This window comes from Pungitius pungitius, chromosome 2, assembly GCF_949316345.1.
Source record: "Pungitius pungitius chromosome 2, fPunPun2.1, whole genome shotgun sequence".
Lineage (NCBI taxonomy): Eukaryota > Metazoa > Chordata > Actinopteri > Perciformes > Gasterosteidae > Pungitius > Pungitius pungitius.
In genome coordinates this window covers 23,108,452-23,121,508 of record NC_084901.1, presented here as the reverse complement: position 1 = coordinate 23,121,508, position 13,057 = coordinate 23,108,452, and the positions used below count along the sequence as shown (strand labels likewise).

The window sequence follows — 13,057 nt, the reverse complement described above, 5'->3', positions numbered from 1 at the left end:
TTTAAACTCAGCTCGATATTTTTTAAATGTATTTTTAAATTTGCAATCCTTTAGTTTTATTTAATGTCAGCTGTCTCCAACACATCTGGTTAGTTTATTCTGACTTTGGTCTACATTGATGTTGCCAATTCCATTGTGTTTTCTCTCATGTAGTTATTCTACTTTTTGAAATTGTAGTACCATAATATGGAATATTATTTTCCAACCCCTTTCACTGTGTTTTATTTTGTGTTTTACTTCAAATGAACTATTATCTGTTCATGCCGGTACGCACACATCAATACAAAACTATAAGAAGTTATATGATATTTATAGTTTTTGTCAAAGAACCTATATCGCCACAATAAGCTTTGCATCAAACTCCAATCGTGCATTTTGTAGTCATTATACTGTTAACATCATCCATTTTATAGTGGACTTTAAACTAAATCAGCCTCTCAATTTTTGTTACAACTCATTGCTAAATAAGACTAGCGTCAAGTGTAAAGATCTTTCCCAAAAAAATCTCGTATTGCTTATTCTTACTAGAACAACCCTAGAGTTACAAAATTTCTAGTTTATCATCAGCAACGGCAACATTTTTAAAAATGTCTTCGAGGTGAATAGGTAACTCAGTTTTTCTCTTTCAAAGTCTCAAGAATTTAGTCTATTCAATTCAATACATAGCACCAGTCAAAGGTTTGCAAACTTTTTCTTACCCAATTCGATGGGAAATTTTATCAGACTTTGAACTAGTACTAAAGTAACACATTTTTGGAGGCACACAACATTTCAATTGTGAGTAACTGCAGATTATTGTGCTTTAAGATTAATGTAATTTGTTACTATTCCTGAATATTATTACCTAAACCGTTAATCCAAATAATTTAGATATATAATTTTGTAATACAAATCAAATTATAAGATATTTTACAATATGCTTCAATAATTGATCTAAAATCAAGGTGCTTTGGTCATATCAGTGTTTTTCAACGATTATTTTTAGGCCATGAATGGATTTTGATCCTAAAATGTCACCGCTGTTGTTATTGTGGTTGGTTTTTTGAAGAACAACGTTATGAAAAAATTCCCTTTTTACAAATGTCAAAACTCATTCATCGTCTTGTTATACCTCAAAAAGTTCTCATGGTGTCAGTGTGTACCAGTAAACCAAAAGGCACGCTGCTTCCCCACCCTTTTGTCTCATCGAATTTAAAAAATGCTTCTTATGCTGTCCAGCAGTAGACGATATCACATCATGATACAAAAGCAGGGATAAGTATTTTTATATTGGCGTAAATTTGAGCTCCATTTCTTAATATTTTGAAATATTTTGTGGCATTGGAGGTCTTTTTGCAGCAACAATGGGATGCAGAAAAACAGCGCTGCTTTTCGGCCTTGCTTTTATATTGCTCGGAATCGACCATGTCAATGGAGACCTGAGCTACTCTATCCCGGAGGAGATGAAACGTGGATCTGTTATTGGAAATATCGCTAAGGATCTTGGTCTTGATCTGGGGAGACTCTCTATTCGCAAGGCCCGTATCGATACGGAAGATAACAGTGCAAAGTACTGCGGTATGAATCTCAACACCGGAGACTTGATTGTTCAAGAACGGATTGACAGGGAAGGGATTTGTGCTAAAAAAGCATCGTGTGTTCTGAAACAGGAACTTGTGTTAGAAAATCCTTTAGAACTGCACCGTATTAGTATCCGCGTTCAAGACATCAACGACAATTCGCCGCAGTTCAAAGAGGAGTCACTTCAATTTGAAATACAGGAATCAGCAGACAAAGGTGCGCAATTTATGCTTGACGAGGCGCACGACGGAGACATTGGAGAGAATGCGGTTCAGCACTACTCACTCCAGCAGAATGATCATTTTCAACTAAATGTGAAAATAAAGGGGGCTGGACGAAAATATGGTGAATTGATCTTAAAGAAAGAATTAGACAGAGAGGACAAAAAAGAGCTCATGTTATTGCTTACAGCATTCGATGGAGGTTCTCCTCAGAGATCAGGTTCTGTCGTTATACACATCACTGTACTGGATGCTAATGACAACGTACCCGTGTTTAGCCAGGCCGTTTATAAAGCATCTCTGCCCGAAAACTCACCTTTAGATACTTTAGTAATCAAAGTTTGTGCTACTGATGCAGACGATGGGATTTATGGTGAAATTACATATGGATTGGATCATGTTTCCGATGAAAAGCAGGTTTTCTCTCTAAATTCTAAAACTGGGGAGGTTAAAGTGTCTGAAAGTATTGATTATGAAAAGGAATCTTCGTATGAAATGCAGATTAGTGCAAAAGATGGTTTGGGATTGGCATCATATACAACAGTCATAATTGAAATTTCTGATATCAATGATAACGCTCCAGTAATATTCATTAAATCTTTGTCCAACCCCATACCTGAACATGTGTCACCTGGTACAGAGGTGGGCATCGTTAACGTGCAGGATAGAGACTCTGACGCTAACAGACAGGTCCGCTGCTCCATTCAGCAAAATGTCCCTTTTAAATTGGTTCCTTCACTCAAAAACTATTATTCTCTCGTAACCACAGGACAACTGGACCGTGAACTAGAGTCTGATTACAACATTACAATCACTGCCACTGACGAGGGCTCTCCACCTCTGTCCTCCTCTAAAACTGTTCAGTTGTCTGTAGCAGACATCAACGACAACTCACCTGTGTTTGAGGAACAATCCTACAGCGCTTATGTGACTGAAAATAACAAAGCTGGCTCCACTTTATGTTCCGTTACCGCTCGAGACCCCGACTGGAGACAAAACGGTACCGTGATTTATTCTCTTTTGCCCGGTGAGGTGAACGGTGCCCCGGTGTCCTCCTATCTGTCTGTTTACGGAGACACGGGGGTGGTCCACGCTGTGAGGTCGTTTGATTATGAGCAGTTCAGGAGCTTTAAAGTCCACGTGATGGCCAGAGACAACGGGTCTCCTCCGCTCAGCAGCAACGTGACGGTCAGTGTGTTCGTATCGGATGTGAACGACAACTCTCCTCAGATACTGTACCCCAACCCGGAGGGAAACTCCTTCATGACCGAGCTGGTCCCCAAAGCTGCGCACGGAGGCTCTCTGGTGTCCAAAGTGATCGCGGTGGACGCGGACTCCGGACAGAATGCCTGGCTGTCCTATCATTTAGTCAAATCCACTGATCCGGGACTTTTCACTATCGGTCTCCACAGCGGAGAGATCAGGACTCAGCGGGACATTTCTGAATCTGACAGCATGAAGCAGAACCTCATTGTGTCGGTGAAAGATAACGGACAGCCCTCTCTCTCTGCCACCTGTTCCATGTATTTACTTATTTCTGATAACTTGGCTGAGGTGCCAGAACTGAAGGATATTTCTTATGACGAGAAGAACTCCAAACTGACCTCTTATCTGATCATCGCGCTGGTGTCCGTGTCCACCTTTTTTGTGACCTTCATCATTATCATCCTTGGTATGAGGTTTTGTCGCAGGAGAAAGCCCAGACTGTTGTTTGATGGAGCAGTTGCCATCCCCAGCGCGTATCTCCCTCCTAATTACGCAGACGTGGACGGAACAGGGACTTTACGCAGCACTTACAATTATGACGCGTACCTGACAACAGGTTCAAGAACCAGTGACTTTAAGTTCGTGTCATCTTACAATGACAACACTCTGCCTGCTGACCAGACTCTGAGGAAAAGTCCATCAGACTTTGCTGATGCGTTTGGAGATTGTGATGAGTCTCCTGAGGTAGGAACATGTTCCACATAATCTTTGACTAATTTTTCACATATTCAGCCATTGTAATACGATATAGGCGTAATAGGCCTACTTCAATTTTTTCAGTCAGTCGGCCACAGTGACAAGTTTGGGTATGCAAGTGCTCTGTTTTTTTCTTTCTACAAATTTTCCGTTAGTCAAGGATTATCTCATTGCTTTATCACCTTAATTAGTGCAATTTGTTGGTTCAGATTCGATGACTATTTTTCAAGTTTTGGGAATAATTATACATTCGCAGTTTTATTGTATTTCTTAATTTGTATGATCTAACAAAATATATTTCCAACAATATCAAACATGATATACATGTCATTCGGGTGAGCCTTTTGTTACTATTTCCGTTAAACCATGATTGACTCCAAAATACTTTTTTTTCATGAGCTCATTATATTTACCTAATTAAGAGCCGGTTTGTTCGTCCGTGTGATTTTGATGCGTGCATTGGTCGTGCCTCTGTCCTTGGTGCTGAACATCACTTTTACTCTAATGATGCATTTACTTTTTTGCCCCTTTTGAAATAGAAATAGATAATATGTTGTACCGAATATTTTCTCCCAAATTGCAAGACAAATCTTATATATTTCTACTTTGTAAAGAAACATACCAGTCTGGTCTTAGATGATTAAAATGACAATTGATGGAAGTACGTTCATTTAGTAAAGTGAATGGATTTTGTTGCTTTTAAATCTCACGTATGATTTTTTAGATTGTTATGGTCCCACCATTAATTTTTCCAGTACAATCATTTTCAGTGACAGTGAAACAAGTAAATGTCTAATGTGAAGGAAATACAATAAAGTGTCCAGAGTGGTTGGTGTGTGCACCAAGTACTTTTTCACTCTTTGTTTAAACATGTTTGTGAATCTACACACTAAATATTGCAGTGTTAAATTGGTTTAAAAGAGTTTAATTTAACACTAATCCAGAGTGTATTTGGTCCCATCCGGAATTGATGTCAAATGAACTCTTGCCAAAATGTTGAAATTTTAGAGTTAAATTAACTCTAAATAGAGTAAAAATGTAACTTAACACTGTATAGTGTGCAAAAACATTGACCTTAGATCTGCAAAAAAATGGCAATAAGAAACAATGTTCCTTAATAGGAGGAATCTGCCATTCTATACAGCATTTGAACATCGAATGGTTTTAAGTAAAATAATGAATTCACGTGCAATACCTCTATAATCTTGTCAAGATGCACCCTGACCTTAAAGGCATGGTAATGCTGATCAAAACATACATTTTCCAGATGTTCCAAAGAGTTATACATTGTCATCCTTAACAACAACGGTCCTTCTGTTACAAAACACAACATGCTACATCAACTCTCCTGCGACGCTTAACTTAACAACAGTGTGAACTTCTTTGTCAAAATACTCGATGTTCGGTGTGTAAATGTTTCCTAAAACCTTACAAAGTACCAAACACAGTGATATCCAGTCTGACCACATTTAAGGCGAAGATTTTTTAAGGCAAGTAACCATGAACAAAACGTAAATGCCTAACAACCGTGTTTGAACTTTTTAACTCGGCCAGACAAAGAAAACACTTCATGATGTTAAAGTAACTTCATGCACTAATGAAGCAACCTAACTTCAGCAAAACAAGGACTGTTTGACTTTCCCAACATCAATATTGTGTAGAGTAGTTTGGATGAACCACTATGTGTTGTGTAGCAAGGCGTTGTATGTGCCAAACACAAAATGTGCCTTGAACAGTTCATCAAAAGCACCAAGTGAAGAGGTTGGCCTGCAAGGTAGGGAATTTTTGTCAAGGATGTAGAACTTGTGGATCACATTTGTCCTTGCTCCAACAGCCAGGAGGTACCTTTGAGTACTCAGAATGATGGCATCAAGGTGCTCTTGGATAATTGTTCCAGTCTGAGAAGACAAACACGCATGGAGAGCAGATTTTATAGTTGTAATTATAACAATTTATATAGAATTTGACGTTCTTGTCATGAATTAGGAAAAAATACCAACCTTCTTGAATACCACAAGATGCTTCTTTGCTTGGGATGCAAAAACCTTTCCTGGTGTCTTCCAACTTTGAGCAGAAGGTGGAATGTGGTGCAGGAGCAAAAAAAATTAATACAGGTCACTGTCCTAACCGCGACAACCCAAGTTTGTCCTTAACACACCAGCATATCTGCAATGTTAGAAAATGTTTCTATAAGTCTGTGCACCTGTTTTGGTGGAAAATGAGATTATTAAAGTTTTCTAATCTAATCTAACTTCTGTTTCATCAAAAAATAAAAGATCAAACTGACCGTAGTCGATTTAATAATACAATGCCATATTACGTTTGAAATTTGAAAACCCGGTAAATCAGCCTGTAATTCTACTTTAAAAGAGAGACACATACATTTAGTATTATACTTTTTAACGAAATGCATTTAATTCGTTTTTTTTTAAATAACTAGAAGATATTGCATTTAGGATTACATTGCATTAGTGAATTCATACTCACGGTGTCACTATCGACCAGCTGAGGAGTCGAGTGTTCAGCCTTGTTTGCACACCACCCATTATTTGGATGGACCAGCCTTGTCTTTCGAACATCATTCAACACCAACGACTAAACCTTAGAAGACAAATGTATTCGTCGAATAGTATTTTAATGCTTGATAGTAAATAACTTATAGTTCCTTCTGAGGATGATGATGACTACGCGGCGTCTTCTTCGAAGCTATGGCTTTGTCTTTTTCTTTGTTGTGGTGCAGTCCGCACACGGAGACCTGAGCTATTCTGTACAGGAGGAGCTCAAGCGCGGATCCGTTATTGGAAATATTGCCAAAGATCTCGGCCTGGAGGTGGGCAGACTGTCTGCTAGAAAAGCCCGTGTCGACATGGAAGGAAGCGACGGACAGCATTGCGGGATTAACCTTCGAAGCGGGGATTTAATCGTTGCGGAAAGAATCGACAGAGAGGAGCATTGTGGAGAAAAACCTTCGTGTGTTCTTAAATTCGACTTGCTGCTAGAGAATCCATTGGAATTACATCGGTTGTCCCTCCAGGTGCAGGACATAAACGACAATGCTCCAATTTTCCCAAAGGATATTATAAAGCTTGAAATCAGGGAGTCAGCTGTCAAAGGAGCTCGGTATCGAATAAATGCGGCACACGATGCGGATATAGGCAAGAATGCGATTGAAAGCTACGTTTTGGAACAAAATCCTCACTTTGTTTTCAATAGTCAGACGACGAATGCTGTTAGTAAATATGGTGAGTTGGTTTTGGATAAAGAATTAGACCGAGAGGAGCAGCAGGAAATTAAATTATTACTCACTGCTGTAGATGGTGGTTCTCCTCAAAGATCCGGCACAGTAGTCATACATATCATGGTACTTGATGCTAATGATAACGCCCCAGTTTTTACTCAGGCCGTTTATAAAGCCACAATACCCGAAAACTCCCTTATTAACACCCCAGTTATCACTGTAAGTGCATCAGATGAAGACGAAGGTGTTAACGGGGAGGTTACTTATGAATTTAGCCGAATGTCTGATAAATCACGGAAGCTTTTTTCAATAAATGAAAAAACGGGTGAAATCAATCTTATAGGTAACATAGATTATGAAGAAGGGTCGAAATATGAAGTGTTTGTTGAAGCCAAAGACGGTTATGGACTATCAACAGGAGCAAAAGTGATTATTGATGTGACAGATGTAAACGACAACGCCCCAGTAATATCAATGAAATCACTGACAAACCCCATACCTGAGAACGTGTCACCTGGTACAGAGGTGGGCATCGTTAACGTGCAGGATAGAGACTCCGAGGCTAACAGACAGGTCCGCTGCTCCATTCAGCAAAATGTCCCTTTTAAATTGGTTCCTTCTCTCAAAAACTATTATTCTCTAGTGACCACAGGACAACTGGACCGTGAACTAGAGTCTGATTACAACATTACAATCACTGCCACTGATGAGGGCTCTCCACCTCTGTCCTCCTCTAAAACTGTTCAGTTGTCTGTAGCAGACATCAACGACAACCCACCTGTGTTTGAGGAACGATCCTACAGCGCTTATGTGACTGAAAATAACAAAGCTGGCTCCACTTTATGTTCCGTTACCGCTCGAGACCCCGACTGGAGACAAAACGGTACCGTGATTTATTCTCTGTTGCCCGGTGAGGTGAACGGTGCCCCGGTGTCCACTTATCTGTCTGTTAACGGAGACACGGGGGTGGTCCACGCTGTGAGGTCGTTTGATTATGAGCAGTTCAGGAGCTTTAAAGTCCACGTGGTGGCCAGAGACAACGGGTCTCCTCCGCTCAGCAGCAACGTGACCGTCAGTGTGTTCGTATCGGATGTGAACGACAACTCTCCTCAGATACTGTACCCCAACCCGGAGGGAAACTCCTTCATGACCGAGCTGGTCCCCAAAGCTGCGCACGGAGGCTCTCTGGTGTCCAAAGTGATCGCGGTGGACGCGGACTCCGGACAGAATGCCTGGCTGTCCTATCATATCGTCAAATCCACTGATCCGGGACTTTTCACTATCGGTCTCCACAGCGGAGAGATCAGGACTCAGCGGGACATTTCTGAATATGACAGCATGAAGCAGAACCTCATTGTGTCGGTGAAAGATAACGGACAGCCCTCTCTCTCTGCCACCTGTTCCATGTATTTACTTATTTCTGATAACTTGGCTGAGGTGCCAGAACTGAAGGATATTTCTTATGACGAGAAGAACTCCAAACTGACCTCTTATCTGATCATCGCGCTGGTGTCCATGTCCACCTTTTTTGTGACCTTCATCATTATCATCCTAGGTGTGAGGTTTTGTCGGAGGAGAAAGCCCAGACTGTTGTTTGATGGAGCAGTTGCCATCCCCAGCGCGTATCTCCCTCCTAATTACGCAGACGTGGACGGAACAGGGACTTTACGCAGCACTTACAATTATGACGCGTACCTGACAACAGGTTCAAGAACCAGTGACTTTAAGTTCGTGTCATCTTACAATGACAACACTCTGCCTGCTGACCAGACTCTGAGGAAAAGTCCATCAGACTTTGCTGATGCGTTTGGAGATTGTGATGAGTCTCCTGAGGTAGGAACAATATATATCTCTTCTTTGGGCAGTTGATTTACAAATAATCGCCTTTATAACTTGATTCATTTTGGATATACGTTTTCCTAAAATCGCTTAATTTTGAATTCAGAAATTAGCAGTTAAATTAGCCTTAACATTTTCCAAAATGTGTTTGTTCTTCAGCACATACTGGTTGGATTTGAACGTGCTCTTCCTACCATCTGATGTATTTTTTGGAAATACAATTCAAGCTGGTTGTTTTTCAAAAAGCGATTTTCTTGAACAGATATTGTTTCCCTTTAGTTTTATCACAGCTGTGTCCAACTTATCTGGTTGTTTTTTTCCGACGTTGGTCTACATTAATGTGAGTAATGCCAAACAAGCTATTCTCTATTGTAGTTAAACTTATTTTTAATATCGTAGTACCATTATATTGAATCATGTTTTGATGTTGATGAGCAAATATCAAAACAAAATGACAAAAAGCTATCTGATATTCACATGTTATTTTTAGTCTAAAAACCTAATCAAAAAAAGATATGCTTCGACTTGTTCATTCCTGAGTCATTATACTTTGATCATCCATGTCTTGCTAGACTTTAAACTCAGGCTTTCTCAATATCTGTTAAAACATATTGCAAAATAATTCGAGAATTTAGCGTTAAGATTTTTCTCTTTCAACAATTCTCTTATTACGCATCCGAACAACCGAAGAATTACCAAACATCCATCGTTGATTATTAGCAGAGGCTACATTTATAAAAATGTGTTGAAGATGAATAGGTAACTAATATTTTGCCTTTTTGAGCCTCAGGAATACATTTTAGTTAATTCAATTCAATAAATTGACCAGTTAAATGTTTGGAAACGTTTTCTTACCCAATATAATGACAAAGTTTGTCAGACTTTCGACTAAAGTAAACACTTGTTGTGATATTTGGAGGCGCACAACATTTTAATTGACAGTAACTTTAGATGATTGTGCATTAAGTTAATGTAATTTTTTACTATTCCTTTAAATTATTCCCTAAGCCTCCAATCTAAATAATTTACAGATAAAATGTGATTTGTGTTACAAACTTTAACAAAAATGTCATCATAGTGCTTGCGTCATTTCACGTTTTTTTTCAAGGATTAATATTATTAACCATTGTTTAATAGATTCATGTTTCTTCACCATTGTGATATTTCCTTTTTTTTTTTTACTTGAAGAGAGGACAGTACAGTCCCATTCTAAGGGATGTTTATCCTAAAAATGCAATGTTATGTGGATGTTTTTTTAACAAAGTTATAAAAAATGTCCATTTTCACAGATGTCAAAATTCCTCCATCGTCTTGTTATACCTCAAAAAGTTCTCATGGTGTCAGTGTGTACCAGTAAACCAGAAGGCACGCTGCTCCCCCAACCTTCTGTTTCATCGAATTTAAAATATGCTTCTTATGCTGTCCAGCAGTTGACGATATCACTTCGTGATACAACTGCACTGTGGAGGTTTTTTTTATATTGGCGTAAATTCGAGCTCCATTTCCTAATATTTGGATATATTTAGTGGCATTGGAGGTCTTTTTGCAGCAACAATGGGATGCAGGAAAAGAGCGCTGCTTTTCGGCCTTGCTTTTATATTCCTCGGAATCGACCATGTCAATGGAGACCTGAGCTACTCTATCCCGGAGGAGATGAAACGTGGATCTGTTATTGGAAATATCGCTAAGGATCTTGGTCTTGATCTGGGGAGACTCTCTATTCGCAAGGCCCGTATCGATACGGAAGATAACAGTGCAAAGTACTGCGGTATAAATCTCAACACCGGAGACTTGATTGTACAAGAACGGATTGACAGGGAAGGGCTTTGTGCTAAAAAAGCAGCGTGTGTTCTGAAACAGGAACTTGTGTTAGAAAATCCTTTAGAACTGCACCGTATTAGTATCCGCGTTCAAGACATCAACGACAATTCGCCGCAGTTCAAAGAGGAGTCACTTCAATTTGAAATACAGGAATCAGCTATCAAAGGTGCGCAATTTATGCTTGACGAGGCGCACGACGGAGACATTGGAGAGAATGCGGTTCAGGACTACTCACTCCAGCAGAATGATCATTTTCAACTAAATGTGAAAATAAAAGGGGCTGGACGAAAATATGGTGAATTGATCTTAAAGAAAGAATTAGACAGAGAGGACAAAAAAGAGCTCATGTTATTGCTTACAGCATTCGATGGAGGTTCTCCTCAGAGATCAGGTACTGTCGTTATACACATCACTGTACTGGATGCTAATGACAACGTACCCGTGTTTAGCCAGGCCGTTTATAAAGCATCTCTGCCCGAAAACTCCCCTTTAGATACACTGGTAATCAAAGTTTGTGCTACTGATGCAGACGATGGGATTCATGGTGAAATTACATATGGATTGGATCATGTTTCCGATGAAAAGCAGGTTTTCTCTCTAAATTCTAAAACTGGCGAGGTTAAAGTGTCTGAAACTATTGATTATGAAAAGGAATCTTCGTATGAAATGCAGATTAGTGCAAAAGATGGTTTGGGATTGGCATCATATACAACAGTCCTAATTGAAATTTCTGATATGAATGATAACGCTCCAGTGATATTCATGAAATCTTTCACTAACCCCATACCTGAAAATGTGTCACCTGGTACAGAGGTGGGCATCGTTAACGTGCAGGATAGAGACTCTGCGGCTAACAGACAGGTCCGCTGTTCCATTCAGCAAAATGTCCCTTTTAAGTTGGTTTCTTCTATTAAAAACTATTATTCTCTGGTGACCACAGGACAACTGGACCGTGAGCTAGAGTCTGATTACAACATTACGATCACTGCCACTGACGAGGGCTCTCCACCTCTGTCCTCCTCTAAAACTGTTCAGTTGTCTGTAGCAGACATCAACGACAACCCACCTGTGTTTGAGGAACAATCCTACAGCGCTTATGTGACTGAAAATAACAAAGCTGGCTCCACTTTATGTTCAGTTACCGCTCGAGACCCCGACTGGAGACAAAACGGTACCGTGATTTATTCTCTGTTACCGGGTGACGTGAACGGTGCCCCGGTGTCCTCCTATCTGTCTGTTAACGGAGACACGGGGGTGGTCCACGCTGTGAGGTCGTTTGATTATGAGCAGTTCAGGAGCTTTAAAGTCCACGTGATGGCCAGAGACAACGGGTCTCCTCCGCTCAGCAGCAACGTGACCGTCAGTGTGTTCGTATCGGATGTGAACGACAACTCTCCTCAGATACTGTACCCCAACCCGGAGGGAAACTCCTTCATGACCGAGCTGGTCCCCAAAGCTGCGCACGGTGGCTCTCTGGTGTCCAAAGTGATCGCGGTGGACGCGGACTCCGGACAGAATGCCTGGCTGTCCTATCATATAGTCAAATCCACTGATCCGGGTCTTTTCACTATCGGTCTCCACAGCGGAGAGATCAGGACTCAGCGGGACATTTCTGAATCTGACAGCATGAAGCAGAACCTCATTGTGTCGGTGAAAGATAACGGACAGCCCTCTCTCTCTGCCACCTGTTCCATGTATTTACTTATTTCTGATAACTTAGCTGAGGTGCCAGAACTGAAGGATATTTCTTATGACGAGAAGAACTCCAAACTGACCTCTTATCTGATCATCGCGCTGGTTTCCGTGTCCACCTTTTTTGTGACCTTCATCATCATCATCCTCGGTGTGAGGTTCTGTCGCAGGAGAAAGCCCAGACTGTTGTTTGATGGAGCAGTTGCCATCCCCAGCGCGTATCTCCCTCCTAATTACGCAGACGTGGACGGAACAGGGATTTTACGCAGCACTTACAATTATGACGCGTACCTGACAACAGGTTCAAGAACCAGTGACTTTAAGTTCGTGTCATCTTACAATGACAACACTCTGCCTGCTGACCAGACTCTGAGGAAAAGTCCATCAGACTTTGCTGAAGTGTTTGGAGATTGTGATGATTCTCCCCAGGTAGGAAAATATTTTAGATTTATTGTTATTTTTTCTCACTTATTTATCCTTGTTTAGATGATGACATGCGCTAACGCTTAAATATGTCAACACTAGTCGTTCATCTATGTAAATCGGTCAAAGGGAAAAATTAGTGCATGCAACAATACTTTTTATCCGTTTCTACACGTGTTGCCTTAATCTAGGCCCACAGTAATTATTTTAGCACCTTAATTCTATAAATCTGTGTCTGTAGGTTCAGATTATATAATAGTTTTCTCAGATTTTGCGTGGAATTATCCTTTGACGGTTTCAT

General features: G+C 40.3%; 2 protein-coding genes across 3 annotated transcripts in view; both read left to right on the top strand.

Annotated features, from left to right (window-relative positions):
* Positions 1-13,057, top strand: part of LOC134102928 (protocadherin beta-15-like) — a 72,254-nt gene that overhangs the window by 14,686 nt on the left and 44,511 nt on the right. The window contains exon 1 of one of the 2 annotated variants that reach the window (XM_062560629.1): positions 10,180-12,762. The exons of the other annotated variant lie outside the window; for it this stretch is intronic. Within the exon in view, the coding sequence (XP_062416613.1) occupies positions 10,375-12,762 (2,388 nt within the window). The 5' untranslated portion in view covers positions 10,180-10,374. Of the gene's footprint in view, positions 1-10,179; positions 12,763-13,057 lie in introns of those variants that run through there. 2 annotated transcript variants of the gene reach the window in all.
* LOC134122646 (protocadherin beta-15-like) lies at positions 1,146-3,787 on the top strand. The gene has a single exon (XM_062560632.1). It carries the CDS (start codon positions 1,344-1,346, stop codon positions 3,750-3,752), a length of 2,409 nt encoding a protein of 802 aa, XP_062416616.1. The 5' UTR covers positions 1,146-1,343; the 3' UTR covers positions 3,753-3,787.